The sequence below is a fragment of the Lemur catta genome, chromosome 15, assembly GCF_020740605.2.
Source record: "Lemur catta isolate mLemCat1 chromosome 15, mLemCat1.pri, whole genome shotgun sequence".
Taxonomy (NCBI): Eukaryota; Metazoa; Chordata; class Mammalia; order Primates; family Lemuridae; genus Lemur; species Lemur catta.
Window position 1 is genome coordinate 6,026,676 of NC_059142.1, and position 25,876 is coordinate 6,052,551.

Consider the following 25,876-nt stretch of genomic DNA (forward strand, 5'->3'; position numbering starts at 1 on the left):
CACGTACTGCAGCATTCTGGGTATTGGGGATGACAAAATGTCTCCCTTCCCTCAAGGAACTAATAGTCTAGAACAGCCAGCAATACCGGCTTTAACATCTCAATTCTTACATCCCCAGTTTTTAACCTCTAGTTTGCTTTGTTTTTAGACCATCCATAGGGACAGTAGAAACTGTGGAAATTGTGTAGGTTAAGTGTGAAACCAACTCCAAGACGGGACAAAAGGAAAATTACAAACATGACTGCAATCTTGGCTGATCTGACCCGCACCTGAGAAGGGACGTGCTGAAATTGCTTGGTAATGAAATAGGCAGCTGGCTTTGATACTCGCGGGAGTGGGGGACTAACGATTGCAGTTGAACAGCTTTTCCCTCCAGATTTTTCTTCCAAAACATCTAGACTCTAAAGATTGAAACTCCTTATTTGTACATAGTGGGAAAAAGAGGTAAGGCTTTTCATTTGTACAGAAGTATATGCTGAATTCAAGTTTATTTTTGCCATTTTTCCTTCTGGTTTTTCAGCTTGCTTCATTTTGTGATGCATTAGTCATCGTTTCTCTCCACAATTGAATGTGGCTGTACAAGAGAATCACCTGGGAATGGTTTAGCGTTCTTATGTCAGGCTTTACCCAGGGTAGCCCTATGGCACCTGTTGATGTTCCGAAAGCTCCAGGTGACTCTAACATGCAGGACAGTTTGAGAGTGACTAAGCGAGCCTCCCCTACAGGAACGAGAGGCTTTCAGGCTTGTGGTGTTGGTGCACTAAGTGTGGCTTCTGGCCATTCACAAGGCCGCACCCATCTGCAAAGGGGCTGGGAAATGGCCCAGCTGGGCACCTAGACGGAGAGGGAACTAGAGTTAGTGAACAGATCTGTCTCTGCAGGGTAAAACTGTGGCTGGAACAGGTCTGGAGAAGAACAGGAGCTCTGCTTTGGACATGTTAAGTCTGAGATAAGCATGGGAATTCCAAGTGGTGATGGATATAGGAATTCAGGAGAAATGAATGAGAAAGGTCTGGACTGGAGATAAAATGTGGGCTCTGGCAGCATCTAGGTGGGGTATTTAAAGCCGCAAGACAGGATGAGATCACCAAGGAGGTGAGCGTAGACGGGGTGCTAAGAATGGAGCTCTGGGGCCCTCTGACATCAAAAGCTCACAGACAAGAGGAGGAATAGCCCGTGGAACAGAAGGCAAGCTGGCATTCTGGGAGCCACGGGAGAGGGACAGGAGAAGGAAGCATCAACTGTTGACTGATGCTGTCTTGATCTTTGCGTAGAGCAGTGTGAGGGTCACTTCTGACCTTGAGGAGAGCGGCCTTCATGGAATGGTGGGGCAAAAAGGGAGCAGAGTACGTTTGGGAGAGAAGGTAGGCGAGAAAGCAGAGGCCATGAAGCTTCCTGTAAGAAAGCAGACACCATCTGGCTGCACCACAGGTCAGTATGTAGGGAGTCTACCTGCTTTGTTTCCTGGATTTCAGTCCAAAGGCTTGATATAAAGCCCTCAGATGTTACTCGCCACAGAAGCACAGCTCGGTTTGAAAGCACAACCAGCCCCACGTGCTGCCCCCCCCGCCCCCGACTCCAGATGTCTGAGTTTGAAGTGTGCCCAACTAGGATTAAAATGTTCCTTTTCCTGCATCAGAGTCAACCTCCAGAAAATGCCCCAGGTCAAAACGGACGTTTGCATCACAGGTACATCCTGCTCCCCACAGCCAGCCCCAACATGGTAGCTCCTGCCTTTGGTGGATGCCCAGGCGCAGGGGGACGGGGTGTTGGTGTATTCCAGGACTGGCTTCACTGATGCCCATCCCCTCGAGAAGAGGTTCTGCTGAACCACATGTGTGCATTAGGGGCTTCCCGGCCAGGATAGCCCCCCGGGGCTGATCACACCCTCCCCAGTCACAGCCCCACCCCCAGCAGCTCCCCACCACTACCCAGGGAGCAGGGCAGCTCATTTGTTGATTAGGGTGGATGACATCTGCAGGGCCTACCCAGTTTATACTGGTGAGGAAGGCCCAGCCATGACTGAGTTTGAATTTCCCACGAGTATGTCTATATGGCAATAAGAGTTGGATTGAAAATTGAAATTAATTTTTAAAAATAAGCCAGGCATAGGGGCATGCATCTATAGTCCCAGTTATTTAGGAGGCTGAGGTGGGAGGATACTTTGAGCCTGGGAGTGGGAGTTTGAGGCCAGCCTTGGCTACGTAGCAAGACCCCCATCTCTACATCATCATCATCATAATAATGCAATCCTTTTGTAGTTCATAAGTGTGATGGTTGGGTTTTCACGATCATGTGTGAGATGTGCCTCTCTCAAACCATGTTATGATGTTGGCACATTACCCATTTGACATGAAAAAAGAAATAATGTGCCATTTCTCACATACAATAGGGTTGTACCCATTCTATCTTTTGCTGTGGACTTCCCATCTTTTTGTTCACTGATCTAGCTCCCCAGCCCAGCTCTGACCTCCCTGAGAGCAGGGCTGGTGTGTCATTCATTTCTCCATCCACAGGACCCAGTGGGTCATGCCCACCAAATACCAGCTGAATGGCCAACAGCTCCATTAGTCAATTCGATTGAGCAGACAGGCACCGCCTCCATTCCTCCATTCCACAGTGAGGTGGTAGACCTAAGAGGTTACCTGACCCGCCCTCAGGCACCCAGCAAGTTCACAGAGGGTGGGGACAAGCACCATCCTTTTAGGAGTCATCTGGCAAAAAAATAGGTGCTCTAGAAATATTTGTTCAATAAATGAATGGATTTGAGTGACGAATGCTGTCCCAGTTAGATAATTGTAATTGTAAATGGTAAAGTCCAGATTTACCCCCAGCCACTTTGCCAGAATTTGTTCTGAAATGCTTTGTTTTTCTTGTGGTAAAATATATATAACACATATCCATAAAATTTACCATTTTAACCATTTTTAAGTGTACAATTCAGCGGCATTAAGTACGTTCACGTTTTGCAACCATCACCACCCTCCATCTCCAGAAGTTTTTCATCATCCCAAACTGAAACTCTGCACCCATTAAACACTAACTTCCTGTTTAAGACCTTTGCCCATTTTTTTAAATCAGGTTGTTTTTGCAAATATTTTCTCCCATTCTGTGGATTGCCTTTTCACTCTGTTGATAGTGTCTTCTGATGCACAAATCAAATGTTTCTATAGTTCTAGTAGCAGCCTCTCCAGAAACATATAAACTCCATCTCGAGGGTTCCTTGGGCAGCATGAACAGCGAGGCTTATAGTTGGCCTCCCAGGTTAGGGTTTGGAGGACCCAGACTGGGCAAGCAGGAGAGACGGTTGCCTAGAGGAAGCTTGATGTGCTCCCATGACCCTTGACATAGGCGCAATTCCCATGTTACTTGTGAAGAAACCAAGGCCCACAAGGATTGTCACAGAAGCAGATACAATGGCAAAGATGCCAGGACTCTTGGAAGGTGAGTTGTTTTCCAAAACTCTTCCATTTCCTCAACTGTAAACTGGAAGTGAACATGCTTTTGTGGGCACAGGGGTGGTGGTAAAGGAGACCCCGAGAGCCACATCACATAGACGTTGAAGGCAGAGAGGACTTACAGACCCACGCCTGGGCCAGGGCTCTTCAAGCCTCCACATCTTCACAGACCTCTCCAGTTCCCAGATTGTTCTCACCTCTATCATCTTCTTTGTTTACAGAAACAACATATATATTCTACCTACAGTCTGTCACATTACCGTGGGGTCACTGCACTTGGAATTGAAAGCTCTGGGTTCAGATCTCAGCCCTGCCATTGAATAGCTTGAACATTGGGCCACTTTGCATAGTATGTGACCTCAGTTTGTAAAATGCAGATGAGAGTGGCAAGGTCAAAGCTTGCACAAGTTCCTACCTAGCCCATAGCCTGGTGCATAGTAGGTGCTTAATAAATATGGGTTGAATCTGAGGAGGGATGAGAGAGATGAGAAGTGACTTCCAATGGCTCTGGCTTTCAAAGAGAACTTATGAGCAAGCAAACTATATGCCAGGTGCTCTACAGTCATTATCTAATTTCATTTTTATAGCAACCACCTTATTCCCATTTTTAGGATGTAGAAACACACTCAGAGGGGTTAAGAAATTTAACTAAGCTTACACAGTTATGAACCTGGAATTTGAACACAGGTAGTATGATTTACAAGGACCTGTTCCTTTTCCCCAACTTTTTATTAAAACATACAGAAAAGTTGAAGGAATAATTCAATAGCACCCACATACCTTTCCCCCAGGTTCAACAATTGTGAACACCTTGCCACATTTACTTTAATATGCTTTCTCTAAATATATACATATTTTGAACTACTCGAGAGTAAGGTGCAGACATCATGAACTTTCACACGTACTATAGACTGAATGTTTGTGTCCCCCACAAATTCACATATTGAAGCCCTAATTCCCAATGTGATGGTATTTGGAAATGGGGCCTATGGGGGTAATTAGGGTTAGATGAGTTCGTGGGGGTACTGTACTATTCATGGTGGGATTAGTGGCCTTGTAAGAAGAGACACCAGTGAGCTTGCACTGAAAGTACTCTGAAAGTACGCACTGAGGAAAGGCCATGTGAGGAAACAATGGGAAAGCAGCCCTCTGCAAGCCGGGAAGAAAGCCCTCACCAGAAGCTGCCCATGCTGGCACCCTGATCTCAGGCTTCCAGTGTCCAGAACTGTGAGAAAATAAATATCTGCTGTTTAAGCCACCAAGTCTATAGTATTTCACGACAGCCCAAGCATACTAAAACAACCCCTAAATCCTGCATATGCATCTGCTAAGAATAAAGACATTTTCCAACATAATCACACCCAAGAAAATTAGCAATATCTCCATAATATTCACTATCCAATCCACAAATTTCCCCCAATTGTCCTCAGAATGTCTCTTTTTAAATTTTTATTTATTTCTTTTAGATATGGGGTCGGGATATGTTACCCAGGCGGGAGTACAGGCGAATGATCATAGCTCGCTGCAGCCTCCAATTCCTGGGCTAAAGCGATCCTCCCACCCCAGCCTCCTGAGTAGCCGGGACTACAGGAGAGCACCACCAGGCCCAGATCAGAATGTCTTTTTATTTTTTATTTATTTATTTATTTTTTTTTTTGAGACAGAGTGTCGCTTTGTTGCCCTGGCTAGAGTGAGTGCCGTGGCATCAGCCTAGCTCACAGCAACCTCAAACTCCTGGGCTTAAGCGATCCTACTGCCTCAGCCTCCCCCAGTAGCTGGGACTACAGGCATGCGCCACCATGCCCGGCTAATTTTTTCTATATATATTTTTAGTTGTCCAGATAATTTCTTTCTATTTTTAGTAGAGATGGGGTCTCGCTCTTGCTCAGGCTGGTCTCGAACTCCTGACCTTGAGCGATCCACCCGCCTCGGCCTCCCAGAGTGCTAGGATTACAGGCGTGAGCCACAGAATGTCTTTTTATAGCTGCTTTTTCAATTTTTCACCCAGAATCCAGGCAAGTTCCACACATTGTATATAACATCTTTTACTCTAGAACAATTCCCTTGCCTATTTCCTCCCAGTCATTGACAATTTTGAAGAGCCTAGGCGACTTGCCTTATGAAATGTTTCACTTCCCACATCTGATGCTTCCTCGTGTCTAAACTCATATCTAAACTCAGGTACAGTATTTCTGGCAAGAATCCCACATAGGAGATGCCGTCTGCTTTATACTGCACCATATCGGGAGGCATCTGATAGCAGGTAGTGCCGAGTGGCAGCGCCTGGTTAAGGTGGTAATGGGGATTCGCTTTTAACCTCGATACAAAATGAGAGCCACTAGGTTTTCAGCTTAGCCCTTTTCCTTTACACTGTCAAAGTCAGCTGCACCCAGGGACACGCAGTTCAGGGCTCATCACCGGGATATCCTGTCTCTTCCACGTCGGGCACCTGCCAGTCTTAGCCGGGCCCAGTACGACACAGCCCCGCTCCCACCAGGCCCCGCCCCGCGTAGCGGTCGCAGCCCGGCCCGCCGGGCAGGCGGAACCGATAGTGTCTGGCGCTGCGCTCGACGTCGCCCGCCCGGACTGTGAATCCGGGAGCACCGGGAGCCCACGAGGACGCTGTGCTCCGTTGCTTCCGGGCGCGCACTGCTCTGCCGCTGCTGTCAGACCAGAATTCTCGGTGCCGCGGTCGTCGCCGTCGGCGTCCCCAGCTCTGCCGCCGCCATGGGGATCTTGGAGAAGATATCGGAGATCGAGAAGGAGATCGCTCGGACGCAGAAGAACAAGGGTGAGGGCCGGCCCGGCGGGGCCTTCTATTCTGCTCGCCTCAGTTTTCCTGTCTGGAAAATGGGGGAACAACTCCAGTGGTAGAGCTGGGGCAGGCTCGGAGGCCGCGGAGAAGTGCCAGAGAAGTGCTGAGGCCGCCCATCGCGCCCAAGGCAGGGCCAGGAGGGAGCGATTCTCACGCCCCGGTCTGATGGCAAATGGCCACCAAGAGATCTGATCACTGCCAGACCGGGTGACCGAGTAGAGAAATCCCGAGTTACAGAGCAAGCATCTGACCCAGAGAAAGGCAGGCTGGTGTTCAAACCCCAGGCTCCCAATGGCCAGGCCTGGGGAGTTCGTGCTGTTCCCTTTTGCGCTGGGAGGTGCAGGAGGAGACCTCTCAGGAATAGCCTCACCCAGCAGCCAGGAGCCCACTGGGTCAGAGGGAATCCGGACTCTGGAGTCTGGAAGGCCTGGGTTTGAACCCCAGTTCCACCACGTATCTGCCGTGAAACACTGGAAAGTCACTTCACCTCTTGGAGCCTCAATGTCCTCATCTACAAATGGGGATAATAACCCCTTGCTCCATCTTCGCTCACAGCTAAGTGAAATTACATGGCGTTTGCAAAGCACTGGGCACATGGTGGGCACTCAATATTTAAAATAAACACCCCAACATAGACAGCACACAATAAAGCATCAAATCTGGACTTCAGATTATAAGGGCTGGAGGAGCTCAGAGAAGAGAGGTGAGAAGAATGGTGACATCTGGAGGAAGTGGGACTTGAGCTGGTTGTTAGGAGGCATTCCGGGTGGGAGGTATTGCTGAAGTAAAGCTTGGTGTGGTCCAGGGACAGTAAGAACAATGTAGATCAGCAGGGGGCGTGTGGAGTAATGAGACAGGCGATTGGCTAGGCCAGTGCCTGGCCAGTCCTGTGAGGTTCAGGCTTGCAGGAGGGGGAAGCAAGAAATGCTAGGTGGCTGGTCTTAGTGTCTGTCCTCCCTTAGCTCCATTTAGGTCTGAAGAGTGAGGAATTGGGGGGTTTCTGTGACTCATTCATTTTGTAAATCCTTCCTGAGCCTTTATTATGTGCTAGGTACGGTGGTTAAAGCAGTGGACACACAGGCAGGCACATCCCTGCCCTTGGATCTGACCTTCTAGTCGACAGTCTATAAACCAGTAACCAAATAAATAAGATAATTTCATCAAGCAATAAATGCTACGAAGACAAACTAGGGTAATGTAGCAGAGTGTTGGGGGTGGGGTGGGGCCAGGGCCTACTTAGGTAGGATGGTAGAGAAGACCACCATGAGGATGGGGCATTTGAGCTGAGACATGAATGAGAAGAAGGAACCAGACATGCAGAGATCTAGGGGAAGACTATTCCTAGCAGACAGAACAGCTAGTGCAAAGGCCCTGAGCCAGGAGCAAACTTGGTGTATTCAGGGATCAACAGGTCTGATGCTAGGGTGCAGTGATGGGAGAGGAGGGCGCCAATCATACAGAGCCCCAGAGGTCATGGGAAAGACACTGGGTTGTGTTCTAGGGCAGTGGGAGCTAGTGGAGAGTGTTAGGCAGGGGAGAGATTCATCTGATTTCTGTTTTAAAAGTTCCCTCTGGCTGCTATGTGGAATGTTATCTATAAGCCCCAAAGAAAGTAGCAGGGAGGCCTAGGGGAGGCTAGAGATGCTGCCGCTTTGGCAGTAGTGAATGAAAAGGATGTAAAGGTGATCAAGACTTAGTCCTTTCCCTCAGAGGTGCTCACAATTTTGAGCTAGGATGACGGAAGGGCTATGTGAACCTGACAATTGCGGAACCCATTCTTGACCCTTTCTCACCACCATCAGTTCACTCATTCTCCTGCTAAGACATTTCCTGGGCACCCAGGCCCTGTGCCAGAATCTGGGGATACATGACAGTATATAATTTCTGACCTCTTGGAGCCAGGGAAGTAAAGAAACAAAATAGTTTCAAAAAGTGATAAGGGCCATCAAGTGAGTAAACAAGATCATGAGGCAGAGTGGTGGGATTTACTGTGGATAATAATGGCCGACTTTTATTGGGTGCTTATAGTAAACAGTGTTCCTAATGCTTTCTTTAAGCCTCACAGAAATCTGATGAAATAGTTATTACTGTTAACATCCCTATTTTGTAGATTAAGAAACTGATGCACAAGAGGATTAAGTAACTTTTCCAAAGCAAAACGGCCAGTAATGGCAGGATGAGATTCCAATACAAGCTCTCAAACTCTGTATGACACTGCCCGGCAAGGCTGGGCAGGGGAGGCCTCTTTGAAGAGGTGTTTTTTGAACTGCACCTCTAATGGTGAGAAGCAGCCAGCTCTGGAAAGATCTGATTGAAGTGGAGGGAATAGCAAATGCAGTGGTCCTGAGGCAGGTCCTGAGGCAGGAGTGAGGTCAGTATGTTCTGGGAAAAAAAAAAAGCCCTGTGTCTGGAGTGTAGTGGAGGAGGGAGAGTGGTAGGAGACATGTTGAAGTAGCCAGGGGCCAGGTTACTTAGGGTCCTGCTTTTCAATCTTAACCACAGCCCCGTTTTATAGCAGATTTTGTAATGCCCTTTTTATTGTTCTGCAATGAAATTCCCCATCAATAATGTAACTTATATACCCACAGAATTTGACAAAAATCAATGTAATGCCCTAATAGTAATATAAAGTAGGAGAAAAAGGAGAGTAATGTATAATGGAAATAGTGTTTATTGCAACATGTAAGTAAATGCTGGGGTGCTGCCAAAACGTGGTGAAGTTATAATGAAGCAATGAGATGTGTTGGCCACTCACATATCCTGCTAGAGGCACTGCTGTGACAGCTTGGTATCCCAGAATAGTGAGCAGCTTGAGGTAAAGTTTCAAATACTGTCTCCCTTTTATGTGCACAGGAGTTGCATTCCTAGGAATTTCAGTGTATATTAACATTGCAAAAAATGCCCTGTGTTCATATGTGAACAGGGCTAGGTTCTAGGCCCTGGTGATCCCAACCCAGCTTTTCCCTCTGGATGTCTCTGGGACCTGAGCAGTCATGTGGGGCTCTGGACAGTTCTTGGCTGTGCAGGACTGACTCATCTTGTAGGGCAGCTGGTTTCCCTGGCTCCTGTCCTGTAGATGCCAGTGAGGACTTCACCAGCAGAGTGAACATGAAACATCCCCCAGAATTTCCAGAATGCTCCCCAGGGAGTAGTGCTGCCCCCCCCCCCATTGAGGACCACTGACATAGAGTGGTGAGGTCTCAACAAGGAGACTAGATTTTATTCTAAATGAAGTGAGAAGCTAAGGGGGCCTTTTAAGCAGACGAGTGGTTTTTCTTTCCTGTCTCCTTGATGATGATTGCATGTGGTCCCCATGTTCCCAGCCAGCACTTGGTCGTGTGTGGGGTCCCATCTGACCTACTGGGCTTGGAGACTGTGGACACTTACCTTCTATCTTCCTTTATATCCTTTAGCCACTGAGTATCATCTGGGCCTGCTGAAAGCAAAACTTGCCAAGTATCGGGCCCAGCTCCTAGAACCATCCAAATCTGCCTCATCCAAAGGAGAGGGCTTCGATGTCATGAAGTCAGGTGATGCCCGTGTGGCGCTGATTGGATTCCCCTCTGTGGGTAAGGTCAGTGATGGTCAGTGCGGGCCTTGTCGGGGAAGGCAGGAGGTCATCTCCCAAACCGATGACTATCTGTGCCTCCCCCAGCGCCTTTCTGGTTAGCTCCAGGGACAGAAGACCCGGCCTCCCCCAGCGTTGGGTCCCACGAGTTCATTGTCCTAACACAGAACATTCTTTCCTCTCTCCAACAGAAATAGCACCACTCAGTCTCCCAACTCAGCCATCATGCACAAACGTTCATCGAGTATGTGCTTTGTGCTGGGCACCGTGGCAGGGACCAGACAGCTTCTCTCCCTGCCCACATAGAGCTCCCATTCTCAGGGAGAAGGGACAGTAAATGGGGTGTGTCACGTGATGAGGATGAGGAGTAGGGCTGGCAAGTGACGGGGGCAGAGGTCCTACTGGTTACACTGGGGTCTGGGAAGGCTTTTCTGTCAAGCAGATACTTGAGCAGAAGCCTGCAGGAAGTGAGGGAGCTCTCAGAGCCCTGCCTGAGAACGTTTCAGATGGTGTCCAGGGCACCAGGGCAGCCGGTCTGAGTGAGTGGCAGAGAGAGCAGTGGGGGGCAGTGCCTTGTGGGCTGCCCGAAGGACTTTGGCATCGAGTGAAGAGTCAAGTGGAAGCTGCTGCAGTTTTCTAGAAGATTTCTTCTGAAAGCTGCTCAGTGTAATGTAAAATCCATATTGATTTACATTTATGTGGTGAGTAAGATGAGCGTCATTGTGGGGTTTTGAGCAGAAAAGAGACATAATCTGATTGATTTTTTTAAAATAAACATATTTTAGAATAGTCTTAAGTTTACAGAAAAGTTGCAAAGATAGTGCAGAGTTCCCATTTACCCTTCACCCAGTTTCCCCTGTTGTTAAAAATCTTACATTATATAGTTGTCACACCTAATGAATCGATGTTGATCTGGGTTTTTGAGTTTTGATTTTTTTTCAGGGGGAGAGGGGAACAGGGTCTTGCTCTGTTGCCCAGGCTGGAGTGCAGTGGTACAGTCATAGCTCACTGTAACCTCAAATTCCTGGGCTCAAGCGATCCTCCTGCCTCAGCCTCCCAAGTAGCTGGGACTACAGGAATGTACCACCAGGCCCAGCTAATTTTTTAATTTTTTATAGAGACAGCATTTTGCCATGTTGCCCACACTAGTCTTGAACTCCTTGCCTCGAGTGATCCTCCCACTTCAGCTTCCCAGAGTATTGGGATTACAGGCCTCCATTCACCACCCAGCGATCAGTTATTAATAGCTCAAGTCTATACTTTATTTGGATAGGTTTTCCCTACTGTCCTTTTTCTGCCCTGGGACCCCACATCACATTTGGTTGTTATGTCTCCTTAGGCTCTTCTAGACAGTTTCTTAGACATGCCTTGATCTGATGACCTTGACAGTTTTGAGAAGTACTGGTCAGGTATTTTGTAGGAAGTCCCTCAATTGGGGTTTGATGTTTTTCTTGTGGTTAGAGTGGGGTTGTGGTTTAGAGAGGAAAACCACAGAGGTAAAGTGCTGTTTTTATCACATATTAAGGGTACATGCTATCAACATGAGTTATCAGTGTTGCTGTTGACCTTGACCACCTGGCTGAAGAGGTGTGCATCGGGTTTCCTCCCCTTGCCATACTGTACTCTTGGCAGGGAAGTCACTGTGGGCAGCCCACACTTAATGGTGTGGACTCATACCTCCTTGAGGTGGGTGTGTCTTGTGTCTATATAAATTGTTTGAAATTCTTCTGCATGAGAGATTTGTTTCTTCTCTCCCATTCATTTGCCTTATTCAGTCATTTATTGATATCAATATGTACTCATGGGTATTTATACTTTGGGGTCTAATACCATACGATGTTCTTTTCATGTTCAGATTGTTCTAGCTTTGGAACTATTTCAGATGGCTTCTTGGACGTACTCCCATCATTGTGTTATTCCAGCACTTCCTCACTTTCTGACACTGCAAAGTGCTTAAGGTTCTTCTTGTGTATTTTCTGCCCTGGCCTAGAATCAACCATTTCTCCAAGGAGCCCTGGTTCCTTTTATTGGAGAATATTAGAAATCACAGTCTGGATGCTGACTTACTTTTCAACAGAACCACTCTGGCTGCTGTGCAGATAGCAGGGTAGCGCAGGGCAAGGTGGAAGCAAGGAGCCCAGTGGAGAGGCTGCTGGAATACAGGCCATGTGAGCAGCGGCCAGGGCACTTGGGTCGGATGCTGGGGAGCAGCTTCTAAGTCAGGGCAGCTAAAAGAATGTGTATTGAGCCCATTACTCGGGGCCAAGCATAGGGGACATTGGTAACAGCTACCATTTCTTGAGTACCTGCTGCAGGCTGGGCAACGTTTTGTTTTGTTGGTTTTACCCTCTGCCTATATAATTGGTGTGTGTATCAGAGAAGGAGGGAAGGTGATTGACTGCTAGAAGCCACTATAGTTAAGAAGGGCCGTGCCTCTGGGGGTCTGAGCCCTGTGCCAGACCCCACCTGCCCTGTTGGGAGTACGGGCTTTCCCACCATGGGATGGTCAGGCATAGGGGCCAGACAGGATCAAGGGTGTCCCCCAGGTTGGTTGCCTGGTGTCTCGGCAGCCGTTGTTTTCAGGGCTGTTCCATCTATCCATATCTATCTCCTCCACCAGGTTTTCATTGTTCCTCGAGTTTCCAGGAGCTCCCCAAGGCTGAGGGTTTCTGAATTTGAGGACTCAGTGTGTTTCCTTCACACGTCCCATCTTGGGTTTCAGAGATCTGAGGGCTTGCGAGGGAGATGTGCCAGCGAGGAGGCAGGGTCTGGGCAGCGCTGGCTCTGTTGCATCTCAGTCTCAGGCTCCTTGTTCCAGGGGCCCTGATGATTAGGATGGGGTGGGAGGCACAGGGCTGGGCTTCTTCCCCTCCTGGCTCTGCCCCACCGCTTGGCAGCCCCTCTTGACCATAGCATCCATCGCTGAGATGTTACCATATTCCCAGTGAAGGGCTCGCTGGGCCTTATCTTTTTAGTCCCTGGCATAGTCCTTCAGGGTAGGAACTGGATTGATGCCCACTGTGCATGTGAGGACCCTGAAGCTCAGAGGATGTAGTATCTTGCCCAGTCCCAGGGTCCCCCAGCAGAGGTGGGATCCAAAGCCAGGTCTCTCCGACTCCCAGCCACAGTGAATGGTGGCCTGAGTGGTCACATCTAGATCCTCTGCATCCCCCCTTGCTCCCCACAACGCCTCTCTCCTGCCAGCTACCGGGATGTCTCTGCCTCAGACTGGGAGGTTGCCATCTCCTCACACATCTCACACCCTCCTCAGGTGAGCAGGACTTCTAGGTACTGGTTTCACCAGTACTGTGGGGCTGCTGCCTGCTTTAAGTTCTTTGGGGCCAGGAGGGTCTGGAGGGTTGTGTGGGGCTAGGGAAAGGCTCCTGATTTATGTGAGAAATCCAGCCAGGCGCCATGGCTCATGCCTGTAATCCCAGCACTTTGAGAGTCCAAGGCAGCAGGATCACTTAAGGTCAGGAGTTTGAGACCAGCCTGGGCAACATAGCAAGACCCCATCTCTACAAAAAATTTTTAAAAATTAGCTGGGCACAGTGGTGCACCTGTAGTTCCAGCTACTCAGGAGGCTGAGGCGGGAGGATCACTTGAGCCCAGGCATTCAAGGATGCAGTGAGCTCTGATCACACCACTGCACTCCAGCCTGGGCGACAGAACAACACCCTGTCTGTAAAAAAAAAAATCCTGCAGAAACTAAGTCTCTTTATCCACCAAAGACAGGCCTGGTGCCTCCAAGGAACATAGGAGGAGCCCTCTGATGCCTGTCTCATCCTGGGCAGGGCCAGAGGCAACTCTCCCAGCTGGGGCGGTTCTTTTCACACCCATCCAAGTCGCCTGCACCTAGCAGGCACCCAATTCCGAAAGACTCTCCCAGAAGGCTGGGATAAGACTCCTCAGTGCAATGACCTCCTTTTTCTCCTAGTCCACCTTCTTGAGTCTGATGACCTCCACAGCCAGTGAAGCTGCATCCTACGAGTTCACCACTCTGACGTGTATCCCCGGGGTCATTGAAGTAAGTGGGGTGTGCTGGGCACAGAAGGGGAAAGGGTGAGTGCTTGCATTTGCACTTGCATGTGTCATGTGTGTGTAGGTCTAAAGGTGGGTGTCCCTGCATGGGGGCAGGCTCTGGACTGAGCTGCTCTGCCCTCAAGCACTGGCACTTCTGGGGATCCTGGCTGCTGGGACCCTGGAGACGCCTGGCAGGGCATGGAATCAGGAGGTCAGGACAGCATATGGCGGCTCTGCCTGGTGCCCCGTTGTGTTCCCCCACCGCCCCAGCTCTGGTCACTAATTGCTGGTTGGCTGGATCCTTCCGTCTCCCATGAAGCTTCAGAGCTTTGGGTGGTGTTTGCCTTGGGCAGCTGGGTGTTATGGCCTTGAGTCTCCCACAGGGACGCAATTTATTTGTGAAGAGCGTCACCCTCAGTGATGAGTGTCGTGGGACTGGGGAGTCCCACCAGCCTTCCCCAGATGGCAGCTGAACTCAGTCTGTGGTCTGCACCAGGCTCAGGCGGCCACAAGGCTCAGATTTGGCCATGGGTTTGCCCCTGTGTTTCCTACAGCTCCTGAGCTAGCAAGTGGGGCCACTGCAGGTGTCCTGGGTCCTAGCAGGCCCTTCCCAGTGGTGACCCAGCCTCCCCTTTACCTTTTATGTCTTCTGCATCCTAGTACAAAGGCGCCAACATCCAGCTCCTGGACCTTCCTGGAATCATTGAAGGCGCGGCCCAAGGTGGGAGGCAGGGACGGACGTGTGGGAGACAGGGTGGGGCTCTGTCACTGATTGCTGAATTGGGTGTGGCTGTTGTGATCACCACAGATCCGTTTCTGTTGCCCCGTTTTCCAGAAAGGACAGGCTCAGTTCAAATGCTGGTACCACACAAGCTTTGTGATCTTGGGCAAGTGATTGAGTATCTCTAAGCCAAGCCTCAGTTTCCTCATCTGTAGAATGGGAATGATAATATTGAATTTACGGCATAGTTGTGAGGATTGAGTGAGGAGATGTGCGTGCACATAGCCTGGGGCCTGCCACACAGAATGGTGAGGGCAAAACAGCCCTCATTATCCTGTTATTGCACTTAATGCAGTGATGTCGGGTTTCCTTCTAAAATAAGTCTCCATAAGTACAACAGCATGTAGATTAAAGAGAAAGGCCAAGGATGTCAGCTTGGGGTGGCTTATGGCATGTGGTGGGTCTGTAAAGGACAGGAGTCCAGGAGGCCATGGGCCAGGCGGGATCACACAGGTCCTGCCTATGTCACTGTTGCCTTGCCAAGGTGTAACCACATCCCTTCCACCTGTCCAGGGAAAGGCCGTGGCCGGCAGGTGATCGCTGTGGCACGCACAGCCGATGTTGTCATCATGATGCTGGATGCCACCAAGGGAGAGGTTCAGAGGTCTGTGGGGTAGGGCATGGAGCAAGCTTACATGTCTGGGGAGGGCCGGTGTGTCCTTCAGCTCATGGTGGGTGGTCTGTGGGGTGCTTGGCCCTCTCATACATGGGAGCAGTGGCAGGACTTTCCACGGACTAGACCCAAGGAGACCCAGCCTGGGATGGCCTCTCCTCGAGCCTGTGCCCAGCCAGCGTGAGAATCTTGGAGCTGGGGACCAAGGAGCATGGCCTGGCTCTGGCTCCTGCCTACAGAGGCCTGTGTGCCCTGTCACTGCCCAGAACCTGCCAGGGGCCCAGCCCCAAGCAGCAGAAGCATTGTTCATCCATGCCTGCCGGCTGGGGGCACACCAGGCCAGGGGTGTTCCTAGGGACCAGAGGAGCACTCTTGTGTGGTCACCTCATGGGGGCTCATGCCACTTGCCTGTGCACACCGACTATACACCAGGCCAGTCTCCCGTGAACTGTGGCATTGGAGTTTAGAGGCTCCCCTGCAGCCCTGGGGTGCTGGGAAGGGATGTTTTCCCTGGGTTGCTGGGGGAGCGGGCGGAAGAGAGAGTTGGTTCCCGTCTGGGTAGGCAGGGGCTTCCTGTGTAATGTGAAGCTGCCTCTGTGGGCAGCCTGTGAGGGGCTCGTGGGGTGCTCTGCCCAGGTCTCTGCTGGAGAAGGAGCTGGAGTCCGTGGGCATCCGCCTCAACAAGCACAAGCCCAACATCTACTTCAAGGTGAGGCTCCTCTGGCCTGTGGGCCGGGCTGCGGCAGGGTTGGGGTGCATTGGCCTGCGGCCATGGGGACCATCGCCGCTGCCCCTTGGTCAGCAGCTCTCCCTTTCCTTCTCTTCTTCAGCCTAAGAAAGGTGGTGGCATCTCCTTTAACTCGACAGTGACATTGACCCAGTGCTCCGAAAAGCTGGTGCAGCTCATCCTGCACGAATACAGTATCCTCCCTCCAAAGAGAGGCACGGGAGGGCAGCCGCGGCGGCAGGGCAGCGGGTGGCTAATGAGACAGGAGGCTTTGTGGCCCGGAGACCCCCGATCCACCTGAGCAGCCTCCAGGAAAGCTGCAGCCCAGCGAGGCAGCTCCTGTCTGCCTCTGCCTGTGTGCCTGCTAAGCGCTAGACTGCCGGGCTGCAGCCGCTAGCTTAACGATGGCTTCCCGGCTCCTCACCGAGTACTAGGCACTGTGATGGCCAGGTGACATCAGGAAGAAAGACAGGGCGTCCTGAGAAACAGCCTCTGAGGACCGGGGGTTCCTGACCTGGAGCAGCCTCAGGGAGAGTGGAGGGCTCTGAAGTATTGTTGGGGGCTAGTTGGGTCCTGGGGCTGCAGAGGGGCCTCAGAGGCAAAGTTGTGCTTGGCTAATAGCAAACTCTGAGAGACCTATCTCATGGTGGGACAGGTGGTGAGCCCCTCGTCACTGGAGGTGTGCGACCAGAGGTAGGACAGCCCCCCCAGAGGAGAGTCCCGCATGGGGAGAAGCTGGGTTCGACCAGCTTTCAGATCATGCTTCTGGCACTGAAACCCGGGGTTCCACTGAGATGCATTAGCAAGCATATCTTTTTCCCTGCCTCACAGTGAAGATTTAAGCAGTTTGTTGATTGAAACTTTTATATATTATGGTTCCTTTGGAGGAGGGAAAATGAGAGGCTCCCCAAGCTTTAAAGTCTTGTAAAATCTCACAAACAGATGACTGCCAAGGTCCCTTCCAGCCAACATATTTCTTGCTCAGCTCTTTGGGGCCCTCCACTGAGGGGGCACAGGGGCTGCTGGCACACAGGTTGCCCCCTTAATTGAACCCCCACAGAGATCTTCAATGCAGAAGTGCTCTTCCGAGAAGACTGTTCCCCGGACGAGTTCATTGACGTGATCGTGGGCAACCGGGTGTATATGCCCTGCCTGTATGTAAGTGGCACCAGCACCCCGGGGGCACCATGTAGGACGGGGAGCCCTGGCCCTGCGCCACTCCGCCTTTCCTCTGATGCGTTTCATGAGCTCCTGGGGCCCAGACAGCTGAGGGCCTCTGCTCCCCACATCAGGCAGGCTTCTGGGAGGAGCACAAATCCTGGGACTCTCCCATCCCTCCCCTCCCCTCCCTCTTGGTGGTTGCTTGAGCCTTGCAGACATGGAGAGCTTGAAGCCAGGCTTCCAGCTCAGCCTTTCCCTCTGGGGGCACTGGCCGGCCTGAGGCAGCAAGGGCAGGAAGGCTCAGCTCCCGTGCCTTGGCGAGCTGAGGAGGAACTGTGGGCAGGTGCAGGCCCGTTGAGGGCCTTTCTCACCTTGCCCCCTCCCTTCCCCACCACCCACCTCCACCTTTTCAATCTCAGGTTTACAATAAAATTGACCAGATCTCCATGGAAGAAGTGGACCGCCTGGCCCGAAAACCCAACAGCGTGGTCATCAGGTGAGGCTGCTGCACCCCGCCGCTCTGCTGTCCCATCTCTGGGATCTGAACCAGAGGTCAGGCCTCCCAACCACCTTGGCCATGGGGAGCAGAAGCCGGCACAGTCTTCACCAGCACACTGCCCTCAGGGCTGGGATCTCCTCTCCAGGGCAGAGCACGTGGTCACAAGGCCAAGGAGAGGCGGCAGGAGGCGCCCCTCCTGATAGCAGCTGGTGGCATTGGCCCATCCAGCCCTGAATTGGCATGGCCAGGGTGGGCGATGTCTGGTGGGCTGGCTCTGGTTAAGGAAACAGAAGGATTTGATCAACCCAGGTTGAATGGTTGAGAGGCTTCTTAGCTTAGTGGTGTGAACCTACCTCTCCTGGTGCTCTGAAAGGTGTGGCTTCTGTGTGACCACAGCTCAGAGAGAAAAGGGAACTAAAGTTCTCAGGCAGGCAGGGTCCACCTACTACTGCCTGGCGGGGTTCTTTTGGGGCCAGCGGATTCATGTGCCCCGCTTTCCTGGTTTCCCAGCTCAAACAAGGCACTTGGCAGCTTCACAGCGAGGCTTGGCCTCCAGAAGTGAGACGCTCAGACACCCGGTGAGGGTGGCCAGTGCAAATGCCGGGTGAGGATCCTGGCTGGCCAAGCACAGGCATTTTGTGCGTGTTGCAACCACTGCAAAGAGCAGGGTCCCTCCCGCGGAACAACCTCAGCTCCTCTTCTCCTCCTGCTGTATCCCAGGCCCTTCAGGGGCTGCCTGAGGACATGCCCATCCTCAGGGCACGAGAGCATTTCTAAGGCCTGCAGGCCACACCTTTACCTGCTTCTGCTCACAACAGCTGTACAAAGGTCAGGACGCCACTCATGGTCACACTGCTGCAGACAGGGTCCGCCCTAGGACTGGGTGCCACCAGAGCCTGAGTTCTTCCCTCTTCATGCTGAAATCCCTGCTGCTGCCCTGGGCCCCTTGGCAGCCCCTCTCTCCTCTTGGCAAGGGGTGAGCTCTGGATGTCAGGAGTTCCCAGCCTCTGCCCATGATCCACCACGGCCCCTGGCCTGTCTCCCCACAGCAGCCCCAAGTCAGTCCCAGATGCTGCGGGCCCACCACAGAGCACAGCTGTGCTGGCCCAGGAGAGACGCTGAGCCGTCGGGTGTGACCATGTTTGGTGATCAGAGGCAGCTGAAGCGTCAAGCTGCCATCAGCATAACAGGCTTATTTCCCCATGGGCACCAGTGGGGCCACCCTGGCCTTGGCACCTGTGCAGGCCAGTGGAGGTTGTCCCCTCCCACAGTGAGAAGCAGAGACCTCTGCCCTCCGACCCCATGGGGGCCCTGCCTGACCGGCCGCCTTCCTCCCTGCAGCTGCGGCATGAAGCTGAACCTGGACTACCTGCTGGAGATGCTTTGGGAGTATTTGGCCCTGACCTGCATCTACACCAAGAAGAGAGGACGTGAGTTGGGCAGCCTGTGGCCCAGGAAACAGGCCGAGCCTCCTGCTGCCCAGGGGACCGCCAGGCCGGCCCACAGCGCCCAGAGGCTCCAGTGCCGGCCCAGCCCGGCAGCGCTTTTCCCATCTCAGAGTCAAGCACTGCTCTCCACCTCAGCCTGGGCCCGTAGGGCAGAGTGCCACGTTCTGGTCTGGAGGGTTCCCTGAGGGTCAGGGAAGGCAGTGGCCTAAGGCTGCCTGGAGTCTCACCAGCTATAGCACTCACTGCTCTCCTGACCTCCCCCTCAGGGGCAGGCCCCACGTCAGGAGTTTTAGGCAGCTGAATCCATGGAGCCATCCTATGTCCCCACCCCCCAGTACACACACTCACACACACCGGGGACCTAGCAGCTGACTTTGGGGCAGTTTGCATCAACCCTAACTTTGTCCACAAGGGGAGAGCCACAGGTTCCCCAACCAGACTCCAACAGCCATTTGCTCCCTGCCCGTTGAGATGCTCCAAGTGCTTTGTCAGGGCTGTCACAGCTGATGGGTGGCAGGCAGTGTGAATCCTGGATTTTGATTTATTTTGATTCTCTGTGTTAAGGTCAAGGTCGTAAAAGGTGGCACAGGGATCTCTACTGAGGTGTGCTGCATAGCACGGGGAAAGTTAGGCCAAGGCTTGGGAGACCAGAAGGACTTTCGCAGCCAGCTCTTACTTACGGAAGGAGTCACAAAGCAGCAGGGGCCATGATGTGTGGCCGACGTGCTCTCCCCATCTCTCCCTGCAGAGAGGCCAGACTTCACGGATGCCATCATTCTCCGGAAAGGAGCCTCTGTGGAGCACGTGGTGAGTTGACCAGGCCTGCGTAGACAAGGGGTGGGAGCTCTGCGGGCCCCTGGGGACTCCTTTCTACCCTGGGACACTTCCAGCCAGCAGGGCTGAGCTCAGCTCTCCTCACTCTTGGAAACTGAGGCAGAATCTGGATTTAGGCAGCCTGGGGTCATGTCCATACCACCCCTTCCAAGCTGCGTGTGGAGGCCCCGTCCCTCTCCTGTGAGATGAGGGGTGCTGCCCACACCCCTGGATAGCTGGGAGGCCACACTGAGTGAGGTCCAGCATGGAAGGCACCCAGCATGCTGCCTGGCACTAGGGAGATGCCGTAAGCAGTGGTCTTGTCACCCTGCTCCCAGGGCCATGGGCTCCTCAGGCCACTGCCATTCAAGTGTTGAGGTCAAAGAGAGCAACTTTCTGTATTGCTGTTCTCGCAGTAGGGCTGGAGCTGGGAGTCCAGGAGGGGCCCGCAGAGCCTTTCTCCCCTCCACCAGTGGCAGAGCTAGCTAGGGCTCAGAGTTGCCACCTCCCATGGCCCCCACTCAACCCCCCTGCCTGGCCTGCCCCTCCCTGCCCCAACATCCTACCCCCAACCCAGGATGACTTCAGATATTTCCTGCACTCAACACAGGTTTATTGAACATCAGCACTCAATGAAATAGCTCCAGTTCCTGTCAGACTGGGTCCTTTGGGGTCAGCAAATGCCAGGCACCCAATCCCAAAGTCACACATATGGGGGTGGGGGGTGGTATGGTGGGGTGCCAGGTCTACACAGAGGTCAGGAGGGCAGCTCGGAGGTGACCCAAGCTGGCTAGTCGAACAAGAGGGGTCTGGCAGTGTAGAGTTGGGGTAGGCTGGGTTCTGCAGTGGCTCACGCCTGTAATCCTAGCACTCTGGGAGGCTGAGGTGGGAGGATCTCTTGAGCTTGGGAGTTTGCGACCAGCCTGAGCAAGAATGAGACCCCGTCTCTACTAAAAATAGAAAAATTAGGCAGGCATGGTGGTGGGCACTTGTAGTCCCAGCTACTCGGGAGGCTAGGGCAGGAGGATTGCTTGAGCCCAGGCGTTTGAGGTTGCTATGAGTTAGGCTGATGCCACAGCGCTCTAGCCCGGGTAACTCTGTGTCAAAAAAAAAAAAAAAAAGAGTTGGGGTAGGGAGTACCCCAGGCAGGGGAGCGGGCCTGCACAGGCCCACAGGCTCTGGGCTTGGGAAGCATGAGCACATTTCCCTGTCCTGAACTCTGTCACCGGAACGTGACCCTGCAGGAGCAGGTGATGGTCCAGAGCCCAGGTCACACAGCCATCCTCCTGGGCTTTTGTTTTCTTAGGTGTCGTTTTCCTCAAGCTCAGGATCTGTATCATAGAGCCAAGCAACACTGTGAGTCCCTGCAGCCCCTTAGAAGGACAGTGGTGGGTGGGCCTGAAGTCTGGTCTCATGCATTCGTTCATTCAGCAAACCCAGCCCCTGGCCTCTGGGTGCTGGTCTCAAGGTACTGATAGAAATGAGGCAAGACCATCACATCTTCCTCAGGGCCTGGGCTTGAAAGTTAGCATGCCAGGCAGGAGCCAAGGAGACTCAAGATTACCCTCCTGAATCCCTTCAGTCACTCACAAGGAGCTCCTTGTTGGAGGCTGCATCCCCCAGGCCTGTTTGAGAGCCGAGGAGCCCAGCAGGCTGTAGACGCAGGTGCCTGGGAAGAAGCGCAGGGTGTTGCAGGCAGCAGGGATAATAGGTGCAAGGCCCAGAGGCACAAGTGAAGGAGGGGAGCACAGGGCAGAGGCAACAGGTGCTGGGCCTGAGAGTGAGGAGAGATGGGGGTGTCCCACAGAGGCCTACTCCTTCTGTCGTCACCTCCCTTCCAGCTTGCCCTCCCCAGGTGCCTCCCTCCAGGACACTCAACTGTCCCGGGTTTTACGAGCTGTAGGTAAAAGGCCTGCCCTGCCCACAGAGTTCGTTACAACCTGGGTGTTGACAACAGAGACCCAAAGAAGGTGAAGCAGGCAGACATCGAGCCAACCAGACCCAGGGTCACACCCTCGCTCCCCTATCCTGTGCCTTAGTGCCCTCATCTGGGGGTAACTGACCCCCAGGGCTATGGCTATGCACCCAGTGCTCCTAAAGTTCTCAGGGTTTCAACAGAATCCAGTGACTGGGTGACCCTGCATTTTACATTCTGCCTGTGGGTTTAATTTATTTCTTAGGAATGGGCAAGCTGAATAAAACATAAAACCCATTTATAGGCCAGAAGAGACCAGAACCAGTTGGCTTCCGTCTTGTGTCAGGGGAGTGTTCTTGCAGGCCTGACATCTGCCTCTTCCCCTGGGAAGCCAGGCAAGCCCTTTGGTCTTTGACCTGTAAGACTTGTGGGCATGTGGGAGGAGGAGCAACCCTGCAGTCTTCTCCCTGCCTGCCCCACTTGACTGCCACCATCACCGTGGCAACAACAGGGCAATGGCTGGCTGCCTCCTTCAGGGTCTCCTTCCTGAGAGTGCTGGGACACCTCTGACCTCCCTCCCTGCCCAGGAGTGCTGACAGCCTACAGCTGTCTAGGGGGGTGGGGGTGGGGTGATGTGCCACAGCTCGGGCTGGGAGGACTGAGAGACAGTGACCAAGCAGTGGTGACTCCAAGCTGTCACCCTGTCCCATTCTGAAGGAGCATCTGTTCAGATGCGGAAGGCTGTTCAGGCGGAAGGCTGCTAGCAGCCAGGTCTTCAACCTTGCTCTGGCAGCTGTGGGCACATTCCTAACCGTGCACTGCTGCTTCCAGGCAGGTGTGGGAGTGGGACCCTCTTGCAGCTGGGACTAGGAGGCTGCATGGGAGTCAAGCATGAGTCATTTCTTGACCCAAGGCCTGCACTGTTGGAGCCCCTGCCATGGTGCACCTGTTGCTTTTTGGCACATCCCCTGTGCTTTGGGTGTGTGGCTGAGCTCGGGGTGGGGTTGGGTGGAGCCTCATCTTCCTCTCTGACACTCTTGTCCTCTAGTGCCACCGCATCCACCGGTCTCTCGCCAGCCAGTTCAAGTACGCCCTGGTGTGGGTGAGTCTCTGGGTGGGAGGCAGGGTCAGACCCAACACAACATGCAGAGCAAGGCATTCACGCTCTCTGCTCAGTGTCCCTGTCCTTCTGTGGGGACCAGTGTGTCTGTCCTGTTCCATGAGTGTGCATGCCAACCCAGGCTGGACATAGGCCTCCCCGACCTTTGAGATCAGGAATGGTCCCCACTGGGGATGTCCTGCTATCTGGGGCCCCTGCTGTTCACACACCTCCACCTTCCTCCAGTGACATCCCCCTTGGCCTTGGCCAGTCCAGGCTGACATGACCCTTCTGCCCCCATTCCTCGCCCAGGGCACCAGCACCAAGTACAGCCCACAGCGGGTGGGCCTGACCCACACCATGGAGCACGAGGATGTCATCCAGATTGTGAAGAAGTAATGTCTCCTCCAGGCCTCCCACCCACCGGCCTCATCTCCCTGGGAAGTCGGACCCACTGGGACACACAAACGCCCCAACAGGGAAAACGCAAACACACACCCCAGGAAGTGTTCCCTCAAGCTTCTGCGGTTTCCAGACGTTTCTTCAGTAGACAGATGATGAAGTGTGTTGGGGCAGAGGGGCAAGATGGGGGCATTTCCCAAGGTTGATCCCTCTGCCGGGGGCTCTGAGTTTGGGCCCTGGGCCTGCATCTGGACCCCCAGCCCCTTTGGGCAGTGAGGGAGCAGGTTGCCCGGCTGCCCCCCAGCCACAGCCTAGCACGGACTCATGCTTAGTGCCAGGCGGGGAGCCGGGCCTGCCTGGGTCTCCGGAGGCAGTGGTCACCGTCGGGGCACCTGCTGCTCCCTCAGCCCCTGCCAGCTTTTGGGGGCCCTCCCAGGATGAAACTCCCCTGTCCCCCACGCACAAAGGGCTGTCCCCTGGTGGGAACCAGAAGGTAGTAGCTTCAAAGGCCCAGCTCACACCCTCCACAGCCTGAGTGGTGTCTTAAAGTGCCTCCCCCCCCCCCTTCTAGGGCAGCCCCTGCCCAGCACAAACGCCAGGACCTGGGTCTGCACCCCTGGGGTGGGGACTTCTGCATTTTCTGTATTTTCTCTCTAAGCTCCCACCTCTCCTTTCTGAAATAAAGGATTAAAAACTGTTCCCGTTTGGACTAAGGAACATTTTGTAAGCTTGGTGAACTCTGTTGCCAGGTTGGTGGGCATGGGGGGGGCGGGGCGGGAATGAGCTTGGCGCCCTGAGTGGGTGTAGCCTGGGCCCGTGGTGCAGGCCCAAGCCTGGGGCGGCAAGGAGAACGCAGGGGTCCTCACCAAGGCTGGGACGGGCTCTGCCCGGGAGGTTGGCCAGGGTCTGCAGGCCCAGACCGCCCTCTGGAGGGGTCTGGCTGCCGGGGTAGGCAGCATCCCCAGGAGGCCCTGTGACAGCCCTTGGGATGGCAGGGGGGCTACCCTGTGAGAGCAAGGTGGCCGGGTGCATTTCCTGTTGCCTCAGAGGCCAGGGGTGGAGGCGCCAGCAGGTGCTCACTAAGTGCCTAGTGTATGCCAGGGGCTGTACCGGGCCACCCCCACAGCCGCTGTTCTCCATGGGAGGCGACTCGCTGTAGGCTGCACAGCTTGTGAGTGTGAAGCCAGACTTTATTAATAGGACCTCTGAGTGGCAAGGAAGGCTTCCTGGAGGAGGTGCACCTTTTGGGGTGGATGCAGCAGGTATGTGTGGCTGCCAGGAGGGGCCAAAAGCTCCCTTGGGAGGCCTTGGGCCAGGCTGGAGTGTGGGACAGACCCACTGCTCAGCTCTCCAGGCTGTTCCTGCCTTCCCCGTCAGCTGCTCGCTCCTTTCCAGAGACAAAACAGGAATAATAGACATCATTAAATATAGATGGGGCCCCAGGCGGTTGGCGTGGTGGGCTGGGCGACACTGATCTGCTCTGCCGGGCCAGCCGTGCTCCTGGGGCCCGCCACGGGACCCCCATTAGGTGGCATGCAGGCGGGGAGCAGGCCACGGGACCCAGGTAAGGGAGCCCTAGTTCTGGATCCTTGGAGTCTGCCACTGGCCCCCCAGATTGCAGGGGGGAAGGCAATAGGGGGCAGCAGCAGAGCTGGGGCCTTCCCCTAACTGAGGCTCTTCTCTGAGCCTCATTCCTCCACCTGGGAGATGGTGTGATGATGCCCACACAGTCCCCTTCTGGCGATGAGGGCACGGAGACAGGCGAGTGCTTGGTGGCTTACCTCAGCCCCTGTCCCGGCTGCCCCAAGGCCTGGCCATGGAATCCTAAGTGAGGGTTTCTACCTGTGAGGTGGTCATTCCCACTCCCCACCTTGCAGGTCTGGCCTCTGGGCCCAGGCAGAGGTAGGGAAGGCCCTGAGTTCACAGGGTGTCCAGCCAAGTGCAGGCCTTGGATGGGATCCAGGCCTATTCTGTCTCCCAAGCTGGCTAGGAACGGGTGGGAGGTGAGGCTGGGGGTCTGGAGGTCCTCGGGCAGCGAGGGCTCAAGCCAGAGGCTCGGCCACTGGGCCATGCGTGTTCCTCACTGGGCCAGGCCTGTGCCCGTAGGTCAGGGTAATCCACGTCTCCATGTCGTGTCCTGGGCATCTGGGTCTGTGGTCAGCATGGTTGTACCACCTATACCTGTGTGTGAGGGAGGGGTTGTGCAGCTGCACATGCCCAGGTCACTGTGAAATGGCAGCTCATGGTGCCCTTAGGGCTAGGGAAGCCCCCTAAGAAGCCCCAGTGGTCCCTGACCCACCCCCCCAGGGTAAACTCCAGGCTTGGTTCGCACCCCTGTCAGCCACCCGATTCCTATCACTCACCCTCCCTGGCAATCACAGAGGGGGCCTGCACTCTCGCTCAGGCCTGTCCCCAGGCAGCAGGCCTGCGCTCAGTCCCAGGCTGGCGCCCCTGTGGCCTCCAGGGGTGGCCTGGCCTGCAGCTTTAGAAGACTCAGGTGTGCAAAGGAGCCAAGGGAATGACCCATGCCTGTGCATTCATCCATGCTCCACGC

The 25,876-nt window shown here is 53.6% G+C and overlaps 1 protein-coding gene and 1 non-coding gene across 6 annotated transcripts; both read left to right on the plus strand.

Annotated features, from left to right (window-relative positions):
• Positions 1-2,249: 2,249 nt before the first annotated feature.
• LOC123621421 lies at positions 2,250-2,353 on the plus strand. The gene has a single exon (XR_006729145.1). It is a non-coding gene; the product is annotated as a small nucleolar RNA U13 (small nucleolar RNA).
• Positions 2,354-6,053: 3,700 nt separating this feature from the next.
• DRG2 (developmentally regulated GTP binding protein 2) lies at positions 6,054-24,039 on the plus strand. 5 transcript variants are annotated; one of them, XM_045526895.1, is made up of 13 exons: positions 6,054-6,249; positions 9,687-9,847; positions 13,779-13,868; positions 14,525-14,585; positions 15,159-15,249; positions 15,895-15,967; positions 16,089-16,179; positions 17,046-17,143; positions 17,566-17,642; positions 18,987-19,075; positions 19,842-19,900; positions 22,870-22,923; positions 23,233-24,039. In XM_045526895.1, the coding sequence occupies exons 1-13, from the start codon at positions 6,186-6,188 to the stop codon at positions 23,317-23,319; spliced, it is 1,095 nt and encodes a 364-aa protein (XP_045382851.1). In that variant the 5' UTR covers positions 6,054-6,185; the 3' UTR covers positions 23,320-24,039. The 5 variants fall into 5 exon arrangements, with proteins under 5 accessions (XP_045382851.1, XP_045382854.1, XP_045382852.1 ...); XM_045526898.1 differs by lacking the exon at positions 9,687-9,847 and having other exon boundaries at positions 6,068-6,249; XM_045526896.1 differs by lacking the exons at positions 22,870-22,923; positions 23,233-24,039 and adding an exon at positions 21,213-22,863 and having other exon boundaries at positions 6,068-6,249.
• Positions 24,040-25,876: the final 1,837 nt, after the last annotated feature.